Below are 21,478 nucleotides of genomic sequence, written 5' to 3' on the forward strand. Positions count from 1 at the left end.
TTTATATCAGAAGAGAAAACCTTAGAATAGACAAGAGGTGAAAACCCTAGATTACAAGTTGTGTGATCAATCATGAAGATTAAATCCAACTCGGCTTTGTGATCCCCAATACAAAGACTTTTATCTCACTCTTGTTCACGAAGAACAAAAGACATGGAAACAACCTGCAAAGCTTACACCAATCTTCCAAAGGGGGATGAAAACGTGTAAACTCATGACCCTTTATTTATAGTGTAAAGTTAGCTTGAAAACTAAGCTTAGGGTTTAGGCTATTTTCCTTTTTCAAGACTCTCCTAATTATGGGAGTCTTTCCTAAGTTACAAATATTATGCATAAATAATTAATTAAATAATTAAATAGCAAATATTTATTTATATGAATAAATCACATTCTAACTTAGGCAGGAATTAAAAGTTATCTCAAACACTTTAATATGGTAATCAAATATGTTTGGAATAATAGCCATCTTGCCTAGACAAGGAAACATCACCAACTTGACCAAAAATAGCTTTTAGTCACGAATTGGGCCCAAGTCCATGAACTACTACAAACAGCCCATGGATTGTTTCCTACTAATGAACTTTAATAAATAACTCATAACTTCATCGTTATAACTCGGAATTGAGTGATTCTTGGATCGTTGGATTCATAAGCTCATTCACTATAACATGAGATTCTTTACAAGAATAAAGGTTATTGTCTCCAAGGTCATGAATCAAATAACCTCAACTATATATACATAAATGTACATTTACCGTCATCGGAATTGTTCCATAGAGTGAGCATATATCTTGATAGATTACAAAGGTAGAATTTAAAAAGAATCCAAATGAAATCAATCACATACCTTTGTTGATGAAGTACTTGTTGATGTCTTCTTGTAGTCTTTAATCTTCAATCTTCATCCTTTAAGGATAGCTTCGATTCAACTTCTTAGACCTAATCTAGTCTGAAACTATCTTTAGTATGCTAAATCAAGAATGCATTTTGGCAACTAAAATTGACAGCTAACTTGACATACCAACGCTAGTGGGTTCAACCGAGCAGTGCTCTAACAATCTCCGCCTTTGTCAATTTTAGTGACAAAACCGTTTTACATATGGCTTGTACTTGTTAAAAGCAAAAACGACAAGCTTGATTTCCTTGGTTCTTCAATATTCATGTGTTCATCTTGTACTTGTTGAAGATCCATCATAGTATTATTACACAACATCAAAGTTTCATTGTATCACAACTTTGACAATAATATTACGGTGATATGTATCATTCCCCCTTAGTCAATACTCCATCTCAACAAACCACTCCCCCTTACATAATGATCTCTAAAACATATGTATTTTTAATGTGAACTACACATTAATTATCCCCCTTTTTGTCAATACAAATTGGCAAAGGCACGAATACTAGTGGGATCCTTATGAAATTTTCACGGAGACACTTCATGACTAAAAGAAAGAAACATATCAACTTTGTTTAGACGATATCACAGAGTCGAAACTTAGTGACTTCATCAAGGAGTTTATTAAGATACAAGTTAACTCCTACATGTTCCACAACTGCTTCCCCTTCAAAGATATAGCAATTAAGCACAAGTTCAAAAGAACTCTCCCCCATTAGATGTCATTCCCGAAAGAACAACAAGAGTTACCTTACTCCGGAGATAAGGATTTATATATTGGATTTTAGAAAACCCACAAGGAGATACGAACTAAGAACCAATCATTGAAAGTCTCTCAAGAGATCAAGTTACTGAATAATAAAACTATCTCATGGTAATAATACACAATATGTAATCATGAAGATCAAATATTGTGATCATCTTTTCTAAGATATAAACTTGTATGAACAAGAATTGGTATGCTTAGAAGGAAGAATAATCTTTTAAGGATTTACACCAAGAATGGTTACCATAAGAGTATGAAAAATATTCTTTGACAATAAAAACCAACATCCATGGCTTTGATAATTGCTTCTAACCTGTTATATTTAAGAATTCTAATCACAAATCAAGTTAGGTAATTAAGACTCATAGACGTGGTATCTAACCATATTCATCTTAACCATAACTAGTTCAAATGACTCAAATGAACTAGTTAGAGAGTTGTTCAATTGCAAGAAAATCTTATGTAACTACAAGACACAATTGAAGCAAAGACGATTTGATTCACTTGAATCGGTTCTTGAACTTTATATCCACGGTTTGCAAAATGCATTTCTTAGTTTATATAAGTATTAAGTTCACAAACAATCGTCTTTAGATATAACCTAACTCAAGTTTGCAGACTAGGTTCACGGACTTAAGTTACCAGGCAGAGTTACCAAACTCCAACAGAAATTCTCGGGTATGAGGACTTCGCCGGTTCGCGGACTGGTAATCACGCAAGAGTTTGTCAACTCCAACAGAAATTCTAGGGTTTGAGAACTTCGGCAGTTCGCGGACTTGGCTCACGTCATTCTTCCGGTTCTCTTGATCAACAAAGTTCGCAAACTTTGGTTCAAGGAATAGGACTTATACATAAATGTGTTTCCACAACAATGCTTATGTCCATCATTGGTTATGTAATCTAAACTCTCATTCAAATCATTGAAACATTCTTAGAGGACGTTATGTAGTTGTTACACCATTTCTCGTCAAAGCAATTTTCAAAGTGATTGAAACATATCATGACTTTCGTCACTAGGTAAAGATGAACTTGGTTGAAGCGAAAGCTTACCAACACATATTTTGAGAAATATGTAAGCGAGTTAGACTCAGCTCGAAACAATAAATTGTTTCACATATCCAGAAATTACCCAACAAAATATGTGCGCCCCAATTCTTTTGCAATCCTCACCGCATTTAATAGGGTTTCATGGTGAGGATGCACTTTCAACACAATCAGGTTGTGTTGAGGTGAGCAAAATCTTGCTCACGACGGGTATTCGAAACAAAATCAAACATGGAATCTAGTAATTTAACAACTTCCTTGAAACTTTCAATAACTGTTCCATACCTTTTTAAGATGTTATCCCTTGCCGAACTCTTGTCTGGGAGATCCTTCTTAATAGTACTTGTTGCTTTATTGGTCTTCTTTGGTACCCATTTCTGAGCAGCTTTTGGAGCAACGTATTTCTTTTTCTCCCTAATATAATTATGGAACTTATTGGGGGGAATACTGAAAAAACTGATATTATGAGACTCAGTTTTTCTCTAATTTGGAACATCATATCTTGTCATCTTAACAGAATAAGATCTGGTTTTATCTCGTTTAAGAAATCTGCAATTCCTTTGCAAGTGATCTGCTTTTCCACAATAAAGACAATGTTTAGTAGAATGGAAAAAGTTGTGTTTAGTGTTACCTGAATGTTTATGTGCTTGCTTTGGAACTTGACAGGATTTCCTTTTTTCGTTATCAGCAGTTGATAGAGATACTTTATTTTTGTCAGCCGTGGAAGGTTTTGGTTGAGAAGAAACTTTAGCTTTGACAAATTTTACCTCTTTGCAAATAATAGGAGCGTATATTCCTTCATAGCCCAATCCTCGTGTATCACGATGAATTCTAATGCTCCCAATATCGAGGTTAATTTATCTGAGCTGCTATTTCTAGACAAACTCTCTTTTAAGCTCGAGTTTTCTTCTTCCAAACTTTTGACCTTCTCAAGCGCAATAACTAGATCATTCTTGGATGATTCACCTTGAACTTTGAGATCTTCTCGTTCTGAATCAAATAACAAGTTCATCTCAATGTTTTCCGAGTTATCTAGCTTTGCTTGAAGAATAATTTCCCGATCACGACCTTCAACAATTTCTTCTTTAAGCTTTCGTATTTCGTTGAAATAATCTCTTGCACCACTAGAATCAAGTTGGTCTTGCAAGTCTTTATTTCGACTAAGAAGTCTGTCATATTTAACTTTCTCACTGAAAATGGTGTTTTCAGCTTCCGAGAGTTTTTTTATGACTTTCTTTAAGAAGGTTATGGCAAGAATTTTTTCAGAAGCTAATGAAACCTCGCCAGACAACTCTTGGGGATTATAAAATTCAGGTCCATCATCAAGAGTAGGAAAATCTGCTGCATATGCCGATTTTCTACGGCTCCAGCTAGGACATACTGAAGACAAGTTCCCGAAACCATGACAGTTATAGCAGGTTGCACCTTTAGAAAAACTCTTTTTCCCGTCTCTCAAGAATTTTCTAAATTGTCGTGGAGTAACATCCTTAGTATCTGGCGAACCAGATTAATCCTTAGAGGATTCAGAATTGTTTGCAGCTTTAAGAGAAATCACCTATTTTCTAGATGCGTGTTCATTATCAATGATCTTTAACTTTCCATCAAGAGTATTTTTGGAGAGTGTAGAAAGATCGTTTGCTTCTTCAATGGCATGTTTCTTAGACTCGTATCTTGATGGTAGAGACCTGAGAATTTTGCACACAATATCTTTCTCTGGAATAGTTCTTCCTAATGAATATGACGTGTTAACTATTTGAGAAAGTCTTTGGTCAAACTCATCAAAGGTTTCATCATCAGACATGCGAAGGTTTTCCCAGTCAGATGCTAGGTTTTGAAGCCTTGCTTCTTTCTCTGCGGAATTCCCTTCGAATACGGTTTCTAAGATATCCCAAGCATCTTTAGACTTATTACACGTAGTCACGTGGTGCTGAAGATCTGGGGTAATGGCATAGATGATACCATTTAATCCTTCAGAATTTTGCTTTGCAGCAAGAATCTCAAGATCACTATATTCACCAATATTCTTCGCAACAGTTACAACGTCTAGTGTAACTAATGGAGGATCATATCCATTAACAATACGAACCCATGATTGAAAATCTCGCGCTTGGATAAAAGAACGCATAGCAATTTTCCACCATAAATAGTTCGTGTCATCGAAGACTGGTGGTACGTTTATAGAGATAGCACCTCTGTCCATAACAATCAGATTGCTTCAAACACAGACTTATGAGGTCTTGACGTGTTTGCCTGCTATGATACCAATTGAAAAAGCGGGGGTCTAACAACCACACCCAATATTTCGTTTGGCAATATGAATAGACAAACTCCAATATACTTTCAAGAGAATCAACTAGACAGTTAGACTCAATTTATAAAAAGTATATCAAAGAGTTTTATATCTCTATCTATTGATTCAATCCGCAATCAGCAAATAGGGATTTGCGAGCCCGATTGAATATAATAGGATTAACTTGAACGGTACCAAAGACCAGTGTTCAAGTGTCAATCAATTCACTCAACAACCCTAAGGCCGGATACAAGAACTGATTGATCTTAACGTACAACCTGTGATATTTTTATTATATAAATAAAATATAATGCGGAAAAGAAATAACACAGACACCAGAATTTTGTTAACGAGGAAACCGCAAACGCAGAAAAACCTCGGGACCTAGTCCAGAATAAACACACACTGATTATAAGCTGTTACACCAATTTCCTACTACATATTCAGACTAGATGTAATACCTTCTTCAGCACTTGTAGAACTCCTAGCAGAATATCGATTCTCTTTAGAAATTCTTCACACAAATCTTCTAGCAGAACCCAAGGTTCTCTTTAGAAGATACTCCAACACGATTGATACGATTTGATATTTTGTTTGCACAAAACACCGATTTTATTTTCCTTTAGATGTAAATCAAGGTTTTGGAAATCTTGTTTTTATTTTGATAAAAAAAATTACTAGGTAAAAGTAATATCAAAACAAACGTGTAGATTAGGGATTATTATACTCTTCAATAAAGGAAGAGAAACCTAATTATTCTACCACAAGAACAACTAGAATAAATCTAGAGATATCTTGTTTAAAACTTCTCAAGAATTTTTACGAGATGCCTCAAAAGAAGTTTTTCTTTCTAGTCTCCGATTTCGACTGACAAGTGTTGGTATACGATCGGAAACTGAAATCTATCAAAACCTAGGGTTTATGATCAACAACTCTTGAATGGTTTTATATCAGAAGAGAAAACCTTAGAATATACAAGAGGTGAAAAACCTAGATTACAAGTTGCGTGATCAATCACGAAGATTAAATCCAACTCGGCTTTGTGATACCCAATACAAAGACTTTTATCTCACTCTTGTTCACGAAGAACATAAGACATGGAAACAACCTGCAAAGCTTACGCCAATCTTCCAAAGGGGGATGAAAACGTGTAAACTCATGAACTCATTATTTATAGTGAAAAGTTAGCTTGAAAACTAAGCTTAGGGTTTAGGCTATTTTCCTTTTTCAAGATTCTCCTAATTATGGGAGCCTTTCCTAAGTTACAAATATTATGCATAAATAATTAATTAAATAACAAATATTTATTTATGTAAATAAATCACATTCTAACTTAGGAAGGAATTAAAAGTTATCTCAAACACTTTAATATGGTAATCAAATATGTTTGGAATAATAGCCATCTTGCCTAGATAAGGAAACATCACCAACTTGACCAAAAATAGCTTCTAGGAATTATTGGTTAATCCTACTTAGAGAAACCCGCTTAATGCCTAGTCCACCCATGGAAACAATTTAGCCGGTGGTCCTTTTTTATGTTTTTGGACCAAAAAATTGAATCCCAGGTCCTAAAACATGTGCGAGATGTATAAATCACATTTTCTAGTTGCCCAAATCACCTTTCCATCTAAAACCCTAATTCAATAATTGAGACAGAGAAAGATAGTAGTAGAAGAAGAAGAATCGAAAGTGTTGGGAGATCTTTTTTTGATACCTGATCTTGTTTCTATGTACAGGGATCCACTTAATTCACTGATTTTATTGTTATTCATGGTCTTAACCGGATAATCGTTTTACAGAGTAAGGTTGGAAAATTCTTCTCCCATATCGTGGTTTTTGTTTGGATAATCGATGAAAGTTTCTTTACTAGGTGATCCAACTTTGTTTCGTTGATCCTATATATTTGTTAGTTTGTAGAGATCAATTTGATATTTGGAATTTTTTGAATAGGAGAATATTTTTGGAGGGTCTACTATATGAATACATTCACAATAGTGTATGTTCAAGGGTCTACTATATGAATACAATATTTTTGTTTCGTTGATCCATATATGAGGAATTTTGTTTGTGGAATATGTAGAGAACCAGTAAATAGTCGTAAAATTTGTGATTCAAGGGTCTGCAGATGTGTCTGCACTTGTGGAGCTTGGGTTTCTGATGGAGTTGGAAGTGTATACGCAATGAGCATACTAGATTGTATTCCTTTTGATCAGGTAAAACTGTATTCTTCTTTCTTAATAATAACAAATAGGTGCAAACCTTTAGGAGACATGCCGATATGTCGTTTGTCTAAATGCATCTGATATTTTACGGCTTCTAATATTAATTCAACCTACTTATGTATTGTAATTGAATGGAGGTCAACTGTTCAACTCTAATTTGATAGTATTAACATGTATTTTGGAACTAGCCACAATTGTTGTTTGGAGTACATGTCAATATGTACTAGTTTTTACTCAGTACATATCAATATCTACTAAATTTTTTTAGTACATTTGTATATCTACTGTAATTTTTATATTGAATCTCAATTTTTTTTGGTGTGTAGTATTGATTATTAAGACTTCTCAACGGGGGTCGAGGGGACATCGCCTCCTCGTAAACTAGAAATTTGGTTAACTGAGTGACCAGTGTAGCCACTCATTAAAGCCTTACCCAGATTCTGAAGATATTTTTAATTAAGAGTTTCTACTCTTATACGTTTTCCTAAGTTATGAGAGCTTCCGGTAGACTATGCATGAAGATTGGTGTCTTTTTCTGAGTTGTTGGTATCGTCCGTTGCACGCATATGGTATATTTTCAGGCCTGAAGTTCAAGGTAAGAATTCGATAAGCTTTGAAATGCATATGAACTAGTTTACTGCAAAGCTTTCCTTTGTATTTCAGGTTGCAATTGAAGAATCTTCTAGACTGGGAGCAACATATTCTGCGTTGATCAAGGTATCAATTGACTAATCCTTGCTTTTGTTTTGTTTTCTCTTTGGTTATTTATCTTTTCTAGATCAGGAATAATAAATTTATAACTTTATTTGCAGGTTATGCTTCAACAATTATCTAACCCCGCCAAATGATCGAGCATCATACAGACTTCATAGATGGAGAATACACAAGATCCTTTGTGAAAGAAATGGATAACTACCAGAAGAAACTTTGGCCAGAGATTGTAAGTTTTTTCGGTTACTCTAGTCTATGTTAAAGTTTCCTGATATGTATAGCCCGAATATATGAATATGTACTGTGTTCTGACTTCGAACATCTCAGTATGTACTGGGTTCTCACCTGTACATAACAATATGTACTACTTCCAAGAAAACCCGAGGGACGGAAGCTTAGTTAATTCAGTAGGAAACCAACCTTTGGTAGTTCGGGTAAAATTTTAAGAACATTAGTGTGGAGGACGAGCAACTTAATAGCTTGTTATGGATCTTTTTTAGAGTGGAATCTTTAACCAATACTATTTCCGATAGGTAATCCAATATGTCTGGTTTTTTCCCGAATGGTCAGGGAGCTTAGTTAATTTGTATGTCTGATAAATATGTACTGAGTAATATCTACTAGATTTGCTCAGTATATATCAATATCTACCAGGTTTTTAGATAGTACATATCTACTAGATTTTCTTTTCTTGCGGTAAATGTGTATATCTATGATTTTTCATTTTGAAATGTGTAAATTCTTGTTTCTCTATTGTCTTGAAAATTTGAACAAGTACTTAATCTCTTATATTAGCCTCTCAATGACGCCTAACTAGTTTTGGAGCTCTAATATCTCAGCGTAACATTGTCATACTAGTAATAAAATGGGTAGTGACTTTACCTGATACAGTAGCTGATAATGTTTCATTTTGTTTTTCCCCAGAGATTGGATATGTTTCGGGGCCCATCTTCGATTCTTGTAGAAAGTGACAAAGATTCTTCATCTTCTTTTTTATGTGATATTTATCCCGATCCTGAATATAGAAGAACTTCCAGCAAGTGAAGTGATGAATAATCACCTCCCGGAAGTTACATTACCGAGTCAACTCAAGTGAGTGTGGTTCCCTATTCTGACATTCATCTCTGTTTCGAGATAACCGAGTGACACATGGCATGTCATTATGATGAAGTTCACTATAAAGATAATAATTGTTGATGTTGTCATGGTTGCTATTAAAACTTGGGATGTTCGGAGAAAATTGAATGGTGTTTCCTATCTTATTCAAATTCATTCTTCTCAAAAGTTTCTAAAGCATGTTTAGTTAAGCGTGATCATGTAGAATCTTTGTGCCATGTTTGGCAACTACGGATTTTTTTGTAACATGTGTCAATGATATGCACGCTTAGAAATTTATGTTGTTTTCCTCAGTATATGTGTATGTGTACCGTGATATCGACTAGGTTTAAACTAAGTACATATCGATATCTACTAGATTTTTACTCAATACATATCAATATATATTAGGCTTTCGGTTCTTATTTTCTTCAGTACATGTGTATATGTACTGCAGTTTTCTGTTTCCATTCTTGTGGTTTCCCTTTACCAATATATCTGCATACAAAATGTCTAAATACCCTTGGTTAAGGTTTAACCTTTTCTCATTAATTTTTGCTGACAGGTTCATGAGAAGGATATTATCGAGGTTACTCACCATCCACATAGAAATGTGGTTGCCACATACAGTGATGACGCTACAATGAAAATGATAAAGCCTTAAGACTTTTTGATTACATATTCTGTAACATCTATAATAGAAAATTGAAATTTCAGTTTCCAATGTTTATTTATCTATGGTAACGAAAGGGATCATATGTACTTAAGTATGGAGAACTTAAACAGGGGTCAAGATATCATTATATTTTGTTGGCAGGGTAATTAATTTCGTAACACCCAGCTATCCCTATCTGAAACCTGAATAATGGTCTAATATCTTCAAATTATGAGATGAGGAATCTGAAAACTCACATCAGAACTAACCAGTAGGCCACTACAGTCAATTTTTAAAGCATTTCTACCCATCTGGTGAAAGCTATCAATTCTAAACGTCATTTTAAGCAAGTTGCTTTATACTTTATAAACTACCTGCACCTGAATGACTTTTCTCGTAAATGAAGAGACTGCAAAACATAAGCATTCTATCCTAGAGATCCATGTACAAACAATTATACAACCAATGGATTGTTGAAATAAATATGAGATTTCATATTAGGGATTGATTAAAAGAAGTATGAGGTTCATATTCAGGAATAATTAATAGATGAAATTGCAAGACATTTCATTAACTTATATTGGTAGAGTAAAAATTCCAGTCTCTGAAATAAAACACAGAAAAACACTTACAATAAATAAATTGTTCTTACGAATGAAAGAGAAACTACAAGGTAAATCTTGAGAAATATGACTGCTCAAAAATGCACTATCAAAAAGTAACATGGATTTCAGACTACATGATAATTTTTTCTCCTTTAGAAACCTCAATTTTGTTTACGAGAAAGAGCGGCATACACTGCTATGATGTATCTTCAGGGCTGGTAACTGTATACATAAAGAAATTACAATTCATCTTACATCAATAACTAGGATTTCTAAATAACTAAAAGAAGCAAACAAGAGGGAACATGAACAATTTCTTATAAAATAGCAAATAAGAGTGCATTACTAGAAACTAATGGTTGATACAGTATATATTGTATCAACAAATCACTTTTTCCCTAAAAACATATCGGTATGTACAATAGGATCAAATTCGAGCATAAACTAGGGCTAAGAATTAACTACATGAATGAATCAATTTTTCCCCAATTACATACTGATATGTATTGTATGATCATAACTGTACATGTTGATATGTACTGGTGGATACGAACTGTCAGAAGTGAGTTTTTCAATTGGTACATAACAATATGTACCGTTAAAAAAAATTGATACATACTTTTCCCACTTGTATATCAATACATACAGATACATACCTAATAGCTATGTTAGATAAAGTATCAGCAGTACATACCAACATGTACTGATTCTTCATTCAGGCATAAAAATGTTTTACACATAGTACATGTGAATATGTACTGGTTCCTTAGTACTACATATTAATAGGTACTTTAAATTTTTTATAATAGCAATACACTGTAACATGAGAACAGTTACTCAGTCATGAAATGTGTTACTGACATTCCAGATAATAAATCCAGTTTAACTCTTAATCATCCCTAAACCCTAACTATTTCAATAAAGACTAAAAAATATCCAACTCCAACAAAATAAAATCGAATCAAATCAAAACAAAACAGATAACAAAATCAACAAATTACCTGTTTATACATTTTCTTCCTCTTTGAATTAACCCCTAATTTCTCCTGCGGTACCATCGGCGATGTTAATCCCCGTCTTCTTCTTCTTCACAGTCACCACCACTTCCATCCCAAAAACCGGCAACAATTTTATGGTTTGTTTCATCATATTAAAAACCGGCGCAAATCGAATACAGAAACTAAAGAAGAAGAAGAATGAAAACTGAAAATACGTTTATGAAAACAATAAGAATTTTAATTAGAGCGTGTTTTCTTCTCTGCGTTTTTTTATGTTGTTAGGGTTAGCTTAGTAATTTTACTCTTTTCAAATGTTTTTCTAGACCAGCGATTAAATGTCTTCTCCCGCTAGACTAGAGGATAAGCTGGGTCGGGTTTAGTGGACCAACCAGCAAATTTCTCAAATAGCTTTTAGTCACGAATTGGGCCCAAGTCCATGAACTACTACAAACAGCCTATGTATTGTTTCCTACTAACAAACTTTAATAAATCAATCATAACTTCATCGTTATAACTTGGAATTGAGTGATTCTTGGCTCGTTGGATTCATAAGCTCATTCACTATAAAATGAGATTCTTTACAAGAATAAAGTTTATTGTCTCCAAGGTCATGAATCAAATAACCTCAAGTATATATACATAAATGTACATTTACCGTCATCGGAATTGTTCCATAGAGTGAGCATATATCTTGATAGATTAGAAAGGTAGAATGGAACAAGAATCCAAATGAAATCAATCACATAACTTTGTTGATGAATTACTTGTTGATGTCTTCTTGTAGTCTTCAATCTTCATCCTTTAAAGATATCTTCGATTCAACTTATTAGACCTAATCTAGTCCGAAACTATCTTTAGTATGCTAAATCAAGAATGCATTTTGGAAACTAAAATTGACAGCTAACTTGACATACCAACGCTAGTGCGTTCAACCGAGCAGTGCTCTAACACAACCAAATAAAAAATAACTGTGTTTTGAGGATTGGCAATGGAACAAATATTGACACATGAGAAGATTTTGGAATCCCATACATCAAACCCCTATATCATAAACCCCTTCCGAAGACTGGAAAACTTACAATAGTGATATATTTACTCCTACAAAGAAGTGGATGTAGACAAGTTTACTAAATGTTTTAACAGTTATAATATTGAAAAGATTAAGGAATTAGCATCCCCACTTTGGACAAAGAGGATACTCCTCACCGGAACCTAAGTAAAACATGTATCTTCTCCATGAAATCTTTATATGATCACATTAACTCTACATGTAATATAAATCAAAACTATAACAACACCTGGAGCATGAAAGGTACTTAATCAGTTAAAAATTTCATATGAAAAATTGTTCGCTCTATATTTCTTAATAGTATGAGATCCGCCGCCATTATTTCAAACATAAATTCATACCACTTGTAATCTTTGTAAGAATGGTCAGAAAACTCTAACCCATTTATTTCTGGAATGTAACTTTGTTACTCAGGTTTGGTTGCACTTTAATTTCGACATGCAGTTTATTGCTAATGACACAAATTCATTTCACGAATGGCTAAATAAATGTTTTCAAAACCCTGATAGAGGTGTGTATGGGGTGGATTGGCAAGTGCTTTATAGTATTATCATATGGCATATTTGGAAAGCGAGATGTAACATAATTTTTAAGAAGGAAAGCCAGATCAGTGTAACTATAGCTAAAAACATTGAAAAATACTTAAACAGTTGCTTGGTAGTAAACAACGCTGATTATAGTATAATGCAATGTTTGTTCTATAATCCCCTCAAAGTTGAAACTCTAAAAGTGACAACTCATTAGATGGAAGAGAAAACATGAAAACTGAATATAAAGATTAACATTACACTAAAAATGATGACTTGTAATGCAAATTTTGGAATTGGGATGACATTATGTGATTATACAGGATATACTGGATGACCGCTGCCACGGTGGGACGGCCGACTGAAGAAAAACGAAACAGCGCTGCATAACGCGTTATACATCCTTTTTTGTTGGAATGTTATTTTTGAGACATGTACATTTTTTTAGTGGTTACATAATCAAATTAGTGGATGCATGAACCAAAATACGCGATATAAACTGTTATACATCCTTTGTGGTGGCTCCATAATTCATTATGCATTTTTTATTTTATTTTTTGTTGGAATGATATTTTTAGTCATATACTTCCTCCGTCTCAGAAAAAAGGATACTTTCACAGTGTCATTTTTGCCTAGATAGGGACAAATTGAAAATGCGAAAGTATCACTTTTACTGAAACGGGGGAAAGTATCATTTTTTCTGAAACGGGGCGAAAGTATCATTTTTTTCTGAAACGAAGCAAAATATCATTTTTTCTAAAACGTGGGCGAAAGTATCACTTTCTCCGAAACAACGCGAAAGTACCACTTTCTCCGAAACAGCGCGAAAGTATCACTTTTTATGAAACGGGGCGAAAGTATCACCTTTTCTGAACGGAGCAAAATATCACTTTTTCTGAAACGGAGAGAAAATATCACTTTTTCTTAAATGGATGATAGTATCATTTTTTCTGAAACGGGCGAAAGTATCACTTTTCCTTAAACGGGAGGAAATATCAATTTTCCTGAAACGTGGAAAAGGTATCACTTTTCCTGAAACGGGGTGAAAAGAAATAGAGACGAGGAGTGAGAACTATAAAGGAAATGGTTTTTAAGTATAAAGGAATAGTGGTCTTTTCATGTAGCCAACCAAAATGTCGTAGATGCATAGGCTAAACAACAACAACAAAAAACAATTATGGGTATTTTTGGAAGTGAAAAACGACCACCAAACATTTCTCACCAACACCAAACAAATCAAATCTTTTTGCGTCAAATTGAAAAAAAAAATGTATGCTTCACATTGACACAAAGTCACCATATATAGGTCTTCACTCGCTTCGCTTGGTCGGCCCAATCAAAGAAATAAGAGGAAATACTTTACAACAACAACCATAGATCAACTAGAAAAGAAAGGAATCAAGGTAGCTTTCAAATGACCACATGATGAAGTGGATACACCATCACTTTCAGAAGCGATTCTGAATCTACTATCTTGTTGCTTATAGTTAAGTACGCAAAGATCAGAGAATAAAGATATTAATTTTTTACTTTCAGAAGCGATTCAGGGAATAAAGATACAGAGTCCACGGAGATACCTGCGACAACATTAAATTTGATATTAATTTTTTACTTCAATCCTTTGCTTTAGTTATGAGATCAAATATAATTTGTACGACTAAGTAACAGTTTCTTGTAACGAGTATGATATCAGACATGTCTGGTGAGGAATGTTCCATGGGCAATTCTAACTTATTTAAAATATAGAACTGGATCATTTACAGAATGGTCATACTTTTTCTAATTGGGTCACAAAATGGTCACATTTTTGTAATTCGTTCACAAAACAGTCATAATTCCATCCGATTTAACACTTTTGAATAAAACAATGTTATCTTTTCCTAAAATACCCTCCTTCAATATATCCTTCCCATTTAACTAATTAGTTGAAGTGGTGGTGGAAGCTTAAGAATCTTCACTAAACCTTAGAAAAGGAAGCGGTGAACCCTTTGGGTGAATGCGGTGTAAGGAACATAAATGCGGTGTAGCGATCCTAAATATAGTGTAACGATGTGTAAATGGCGGCACCACCACCTACAAATAGCATCCCCGTCAAAACAATTACAATGAAGACAAATTTAAAATTGTGTATCGAGGAATTAGTGGGGAGGAAATATATGTAATTTGGTTAACATATTTAACTGTGAGTCGTCATTTAACTCTCTTTTTAACGGAAGTGTGACCATTTTGTTAATAGTCTGTAGTAGTAAGATGGTTTTGTGAATCCGGTCCCAATATTATGACCATTTTGCAATATTTCCACAATAAAAAGAATGTCACATTTAACCTTGGTTTAAAATATTGACCATCTTTGACTTTCGTTCAAGCTTTTCAAACAAAAGTCTCTGTCCAGATACCCCAGAAACTAACCAAAGGGTTTCTTCTTGTCTAGGGTTTTACTCAGGGTTTATGATTTTCTGTTTACTGTATTTCTGATGTTATTTATCATCAACAGACTATTCTCCAAGTATCACCATCCCCCACTTATAAAATCATCAACATTTCTCAGAAATTATTGTTATTCTGGTTCAGCAGCAGCAGCAATATCCACAACAACAGCAGCAGCAACCCATTACAATTCTATGGAGATTGAAAATCTTGATGATACAATAAAATACTTCAACAAAATGATCTCAATGAACCCATTACCATCAACGTATAGTTTTAATCAGCTATTAATCTCAAATTCAAACATTGGTTGTTATACAGCTGTTATACTTGTATATAAAATGATGAATTTAGTTGGCATAGAACCAAATATCTATACATTCAACATTCTAATCAATTGTTGTTGTAAACTGAGTCAATTTGATTACGGGTTTTGTTTGTTTGGTGAAATTATTAAAAGGGGGTATGAGTCTAATGTGATTACTTATGCCACATTGATTAAAGGTTTATGTGAGCAAGGACTGATAGGTGATGCTTTAAAAGTGTTTGAGAAAATGACTGAGAAAGGGGTTCGCCCGAATGTTGTTGTATATAATACTCTTATATGTGGGCTTTGTAGGATTGGGGAAGTGGGGCGTGCTCTTGAGTTGCAGCGGAATATGGTGAAATGGAATGTTAGTCCTAATCCGATCACTTATAATACTTTGATTCATGGGTTCCACAATGTTGGTAAATTAGAAGAAGTAATTGGGATGTTTGATGATATGTCTAGCCGAGGAATTGCTGCTAATATTGTTACTTATAATTTTCTAATTCATGGGTTATGTCAGTGTGGTCGGCGGATGGAAGCAATACAATACTTCGATCGATTAGTGGAACTAGGGATGTCACCTGACGTAGTAACGTTCAATGTGTTGTTAGATTCTTTTTGTAAAGAAGGGAGAATGAGAGATGCTCGTCGGGTCTTTCAATGTATGATTAAGTTAGGCAAGGAACCTAATGTGGTTACTTATACTTCGATGATTAATGGGTATTGCAAGAATTGCAAATTGGATGAAGCTATGCAACTCTTTTACACTGTGCAACAAAAGGGTTTCAAACCCAACAAAGTTACATATGGTGCACTACTGGATGGGCTTTTCAAGAACCAACAAGTGGGCAAAGCAATTCAACTATTTCGTTCGCTGGAGGATAATGGCTTCGAAGCTGAAATTCTTATGTACAATATACTCATTGATGGGTTGTGCAAGGCTGGGAAACTGGTAAGCGCAAGGAAACTACTTAGCGAACTCCATAGTAAAAGATTAGTGCCGAACGTTAGAACATATAGCATAATGATCGATGGTCTATGCAGGAATGGTATGTCCTTTGAGGCTGAGAAAATTTTTGTCGAAATGGAAGAGAATGGCTGCTTACCTAATGCTATCACGTATAACACCATAATTTTAGGATTTTTTCGCGAAAAAGAGGTCGATAAAGCAATGGAATTTTATTGTGAAATGCGTGAAAGAAAACTTGTTTCGAACAATCCTCTAGTTTTTGAGTTAACTTCTTTCGGTGGATCAGCTTGATAACAGTAGTTTATTCTCCGAAACAGTTAATGATTGAGGTAATGTGAACTGTCTAGTATCTTTGGATCCTTGAATAATTTCATTTATTAATAAACCCACGGATAGTTAATAGGTCTGGTTTACTAGTCCATAGGTTTTCTTGATAGGATAAGTCTTGCCTTTTGAAGGTGAACTCCTAGTAAACACAGTGCCTAGATAGCTCGTTGATTTCACAGATATTATGGCCACTAAAGCTTTATGATTTCTTTGAATCCTGTTATTATGGTTGCGTTTTTTGACCATTATCAGAATTAGGCATTTGACAGGTGTTATTACTAATATTCTGAAATTGTTTTCCTTTTACCTTATAATTTTCTGAAGAAACAAAGCATAATGAACTCCATAAAGAGAGTTTGGAGGAATGGTCCACATAGGCAGAGAGCTTGAGAGTGTAATCAGGGCAATGGAGGTAAGAATAGTTCATACTTCTCATATTAGTTATTGGATGCAGTTTCAGCATTTGAATTCGATTCCTCTTTCTGCTTAAAATTGGTCTACAGACACATACCAAGGTGAAGTCTAAAATGATGTTAAGTAGAAGCTTGGGAAGGAAGTAGCTGCAAGAAACGAGGTTGAGAAGGTAAAAATTAGGAGTTGGTAATGAAAGGTAATGAAAGGTATACCTTTTTGCCACATAGTCTGTCTGGTTTCAATTCAGCAGATTTGATAATGAAAGGTATACCTATTTTGTGATTTTGATATTTATACAACGGGTATTATTAGGACTTCCCTAGTTCTGTTGTTCTGCAAGAACTTTACATTTCTCAACATGATATGGCCAATGGCCTGGTTGAGGTTTCTTTGTTATGTTTTGTAGGCATCCTTGTCAGAGGTTATATACTTATCGTGTTTAGAGACAGTTGATGGGCCTCTGATGTTCTCATTATTAGTAATCCTGCTATCAAAAGCCCATTAATGCATCTGAATCATGTTGATAATAGATCCTTATGTTTAAGTATGAATTTAAAATGGCAGTTTAAATCTACGTCTCATTGTTTAGCAGCAAGATTCTGTAATCTGTACTGTACACTTAGTATATGGAAATAGTTGCTAGTGTGGGTTCTTACCTAGAAATTCTAATAAGAATTATTTGGCATATAATAATTTTATTGGTGTGCAGACTGTTGTGGTGGATTGGGGATGAGATAATCAGGGATAATAAGAGATTAGATTATCAGGGATAATAATAAATTGATCATTTCAAAAACCCAGCTGGTGTTTCAGGAAACACACTGGCAGCTTCACTCTTGCCTGATGGAGTGAAAGGTATTGTCGATCCCATGTATTTAGGGTTCTTATTTGTTTTTGTTTTTTTTTTACTTTCTTTTGTTAAAATGATATAATTGTTGCAGCGAGCTAAATTGCATGAGTAGTATCAAGAGGCTATCAATGCATTACGCCATTAGGGCGACAGCAGTCACAAGCTGTGCTGGGAAGGGCAACGTTTGTGTACTACACTGACATCTGTTCTTCTCAAGCACTACAGTTAATGCAGCTGCCATATATTTGCATGATCGGGTTTGGGGGAAGATGAATTTGCCGGAGGCTTTGATTATTTTCTTGCTTGACATCTTTTATCTTGATGTATCCTATTGCAAGCAGGTTTAGGGTTTTTACTCTTCATTAGCTCGTGACTGCCGTAGAATCACTGCCCAGGTGAACATTTCTGAAAGTGGTTATCATCTAAACTTCAACATACCCTTAGTTCTGTAGGTCAAGCCTTCTAAACCATTACTTGGACGACTTTTGTCGGATTGTTGTGCATAGGTAATTTTCTATTTTGGGTCGTCAAGATCATCCTGCAACTAGATGGGACGGTGTTCTTCATTAGTGCTGCACTTTGTTGAGGTAGTCCGCTGTCTGCATGTGTAAAAATCACACCAGTGTGAGATGGATTTGCCCTTTATCACCCAAATTTTGACATGTTAGATTATCTGATCCGTGCAGCGTGCTCTCTGCATCCAAGATTTGGGGTTGTCCAATATATTTCAATTCCATTGTTCATTTGCCCAGCTTAACTAATTGGTTCTCGGATCACTATATAAACTGGGAATTGCGTGTCTTTAACATCTTTGAACATGTCTGCACAACTGTAGTATTATGACATCTTACATAAAGGATACTGTGTTAATCACAGATTGTACCAGTTAGATTCTATTATTATTTGCATGGGTTACTGTTATAAAAGCTTTATTTTGTTTGAAAGTTAACTGATGATATCGGTATAAGGTAGAAAACTCGAAATACTTTTTAGCATGGTGCACATAATTTTCCTTTGATGGGGTTTTCTGCTATGCTCTCATGTGGCAGATCTTATTATCTGTCTGATAGTGATGTCGGCCATCTATTATCCTAAGCCAACAGAAGCCATTTCCTGGCTATCTTGGATCTTTTGATTCTTTCTTACGCTTTCGTTATGTCCAGTAGAAATAGTCATCTTTTAGTAGCAATGGCATATTTTTCGTTGTGGATGCTGAACTCTGTTACTGTGGAATGACACTCATTTTTGCTTAATTGTGTCGCAGGTTATTCGAAACTGAGGAAAAAGCTGAAGTCATGTTGGATGAACGAGGTCATATTTTCTTACAGACACCTTAAAGTTAACTGGGTTACTGGGCTATGGGTGCTATATGCTATGGTTGGTGCTACAAAGATGGGTATCTCAGAAAGACAAGTTGTCGGTTAATGAGCTTCTTTGGGAGTCAGAAGGCTTGATCTGTTTCTTTACAAGCCTAGAAACTATTGAAGTTGGGGAACTTGTCTTGGGGTGCTCGAGAAGGACAACTGCCAATTGTTGCACAAGGATCAATCTCCAGAAACTGGAGCACAATTGGAATCTCGGACATTGACTGGAGCACGTACAATAGATTCAGTTGGACATATCCAGGTTTTAGGTTTCAGTCCAATAAACCACAAGATTTGAGAGCTCTGCTACATTCTTGGCCGACACTGATAGCAGTGTCGGTGGCTGCTTTTCGTAGGCCGAACAATGTTCCCACCACCCTATCGACAGACACCTGAACGAGGTAAATCTTGAAACCAAAGAAGAATAGTGTAAATATTTCAAGGTACACTGGAGAAACTTATTTTCCTCTTTGAAGTTTTCTTTTTTACTTTTTAATGGCCATTTTACGCCTACTAGTTTCACAGTTAATTTGATTCTTCAATGGTAATCAATGATCAGTCTTTATCGTGCGAGAAGTGAATACGAGCTACAACAGTACTATGCATCTAGGAACCGACAAACGAAAAATAAGTATATTTCCACTTAGTACATACACACTTTAAGCATAGCCTAATAAAGAAGCCAAACAAGATAAGAATAGACACGAGGGTTTTTTACGAGGTAATCTTGCACTAATTTTTACAATCCTTGTGAACGTTCTGTTCTTACCTTGAGCTCGTCTTCCTTCAACGCTGCACCCGCCTTAGGTGATAAGAGCTTTTTCGATTTACACATACAAACCTTGTCACCAAATGCCAGGAGCAATCTCAATTCTCATACTTAACCTCGTTACTGATATGATCAACCTTGTCACCAAATGCGTCGTATTCAATCACTGTGTAGTTACATTCTTGTCTTTGACTTTGGAGTCTAGTCTGCTCTTCACACATTCACAGGACCTGCTGCATTTCAGTTAACAGAAATCACTTAAACCCAATCAGAATTTTTATACTTCTTCACATATAAAATTAGGATTCAGAATTCCTATTGTTGGGATATAAGTTAGATCAGAGCATAACTAAGATAGCAAATAGTAGTAGTCCTGATCGAATTGAACAAAGTCTGCTACTAATGCCTGATTGCCATTTGTTTGGTTAGATGATTGGATCTGTATTTTGGTTCTGGCTGCACGAAGGAGAGTCGATATAACTCTGAAGCATGCATTTCCAAGTGCCTACAGAATTGCAGGGAGTAAAAAAATGTAAGGTGGAGGAAGTAATCCTAAATGGCAGATGGAACATACATCATTTAGAAGCAACAGTTGCTTCAAGCAACCCAGCAACTGCGGAACTTCAACATAAGGTGTTTGATGGCTACTGGCTGACTGTTTAGTGTGCTGCGCAGGATCTCTTTAACGGTTGAAATGCCTCTTTACTCGTCTTTCTTTAGTTATTATTCTCGTGTAACTTTTGGGTGAAGCGGAGGATTCGCAGACATATTTATTTTTACACTCTCTCTCACAATTTCGAGGTAACTTTTTTCCCGGCCCAAACGAATGAATTTCAAACTAATTTTGTAATGATATGTTTATTTTTCAAAATTCTGTCTCCCAGTTCGGAAATGCCAAACTCCACCATCTTTTAATTTTCATTTCCATCTATTGATTTTCGATGACTCGGGTGCTTATTTGTAGCCTCGTTTAATTGGGGCCCAAAAAAACAATTTGGAGCCCTGATCAATTTATACCCATGCTATAAATTATAGAGGGTTTCCAAAATTCAGTGAAAGGTCTATTTTGTCTTCCCTAATAATAAAAGCAAAAAAACTATTAATCGTTAACTCTAAGTCCTAATTCATTTTTATTTTAAACCCAAAAAAATCAGTTCTATCTTCTTT

The 21,478-nt window shown here is 34.9% G+C and overlaps 1 protein-coding gene and 1 long non-coding RNA gene across 2 annotated transcripts; both read left to right on the plus strand.

Moving 5' to 3' along the window:
• The first annotated feature begins 15,324 nt into the window (after positions 1-15,324).
• On the plus strand, positions 15,325-16,767 carry LOC113345604 (pentatricopeptide repeat-containing protein At5g16640, mitochondrial-like). Its single transcript, XM_026589376.1, has 2 exons — positions 15,325-16,569; positions 16,662-16,767. Exons 1-2 carry the CDS (start codon positions 15,355-15,357, stop codon positions 16,677-16,679), a joined length of 1,233 nt encoding a protein of 410 aa, XP_026445161.1. The 5' UTR covers positions 15,325-15,354; the 3' UTR covers positions 16,680-16,767.
• A 1,221-nt stretch (positions 16,768-17,988) lies between these two features.
• Positions 17,989-21,174, plus strand: LOC113345605. Its single transcript, XR_003358214.1, has 3 exons — positions 17,989-18,183; positions 19,443-19,943; positions 20,741-21,174. It is a non-coding gene; the product is annotated as an uncharacterized LOC113345605 (long non-coding RNA).
• The last annotated feature ends 304 nt before the right edge of the window (positions 21,175-21,478 follow it).

Source organism: Papaver somniferum, unplaced genomic scaffold, assembly GCF_003573695.1.
Source record: "Papaver somniferum cultivar HN1 unplaced genomic scaffold, ASM357369v1 unplaced-scaffold_81, whole genome shotgun sequence".
Classification (NCBI taxonomy): Eukaryota; Viridiplantae; Streptophyta; class Magnoliopsida; order Ranunculales; family Papaveraceae; genus Papaver; species Papaver somniferum.

Excerpts from the sequence above, each read along its gene's own strand:
- LOC113345604 (XM_026589376.1), top strand. The coding sequence starts at position 15,355 with ATGTTATTTATCATCAACAGACTATTCTCCAAGTATCACCATCCCCCA.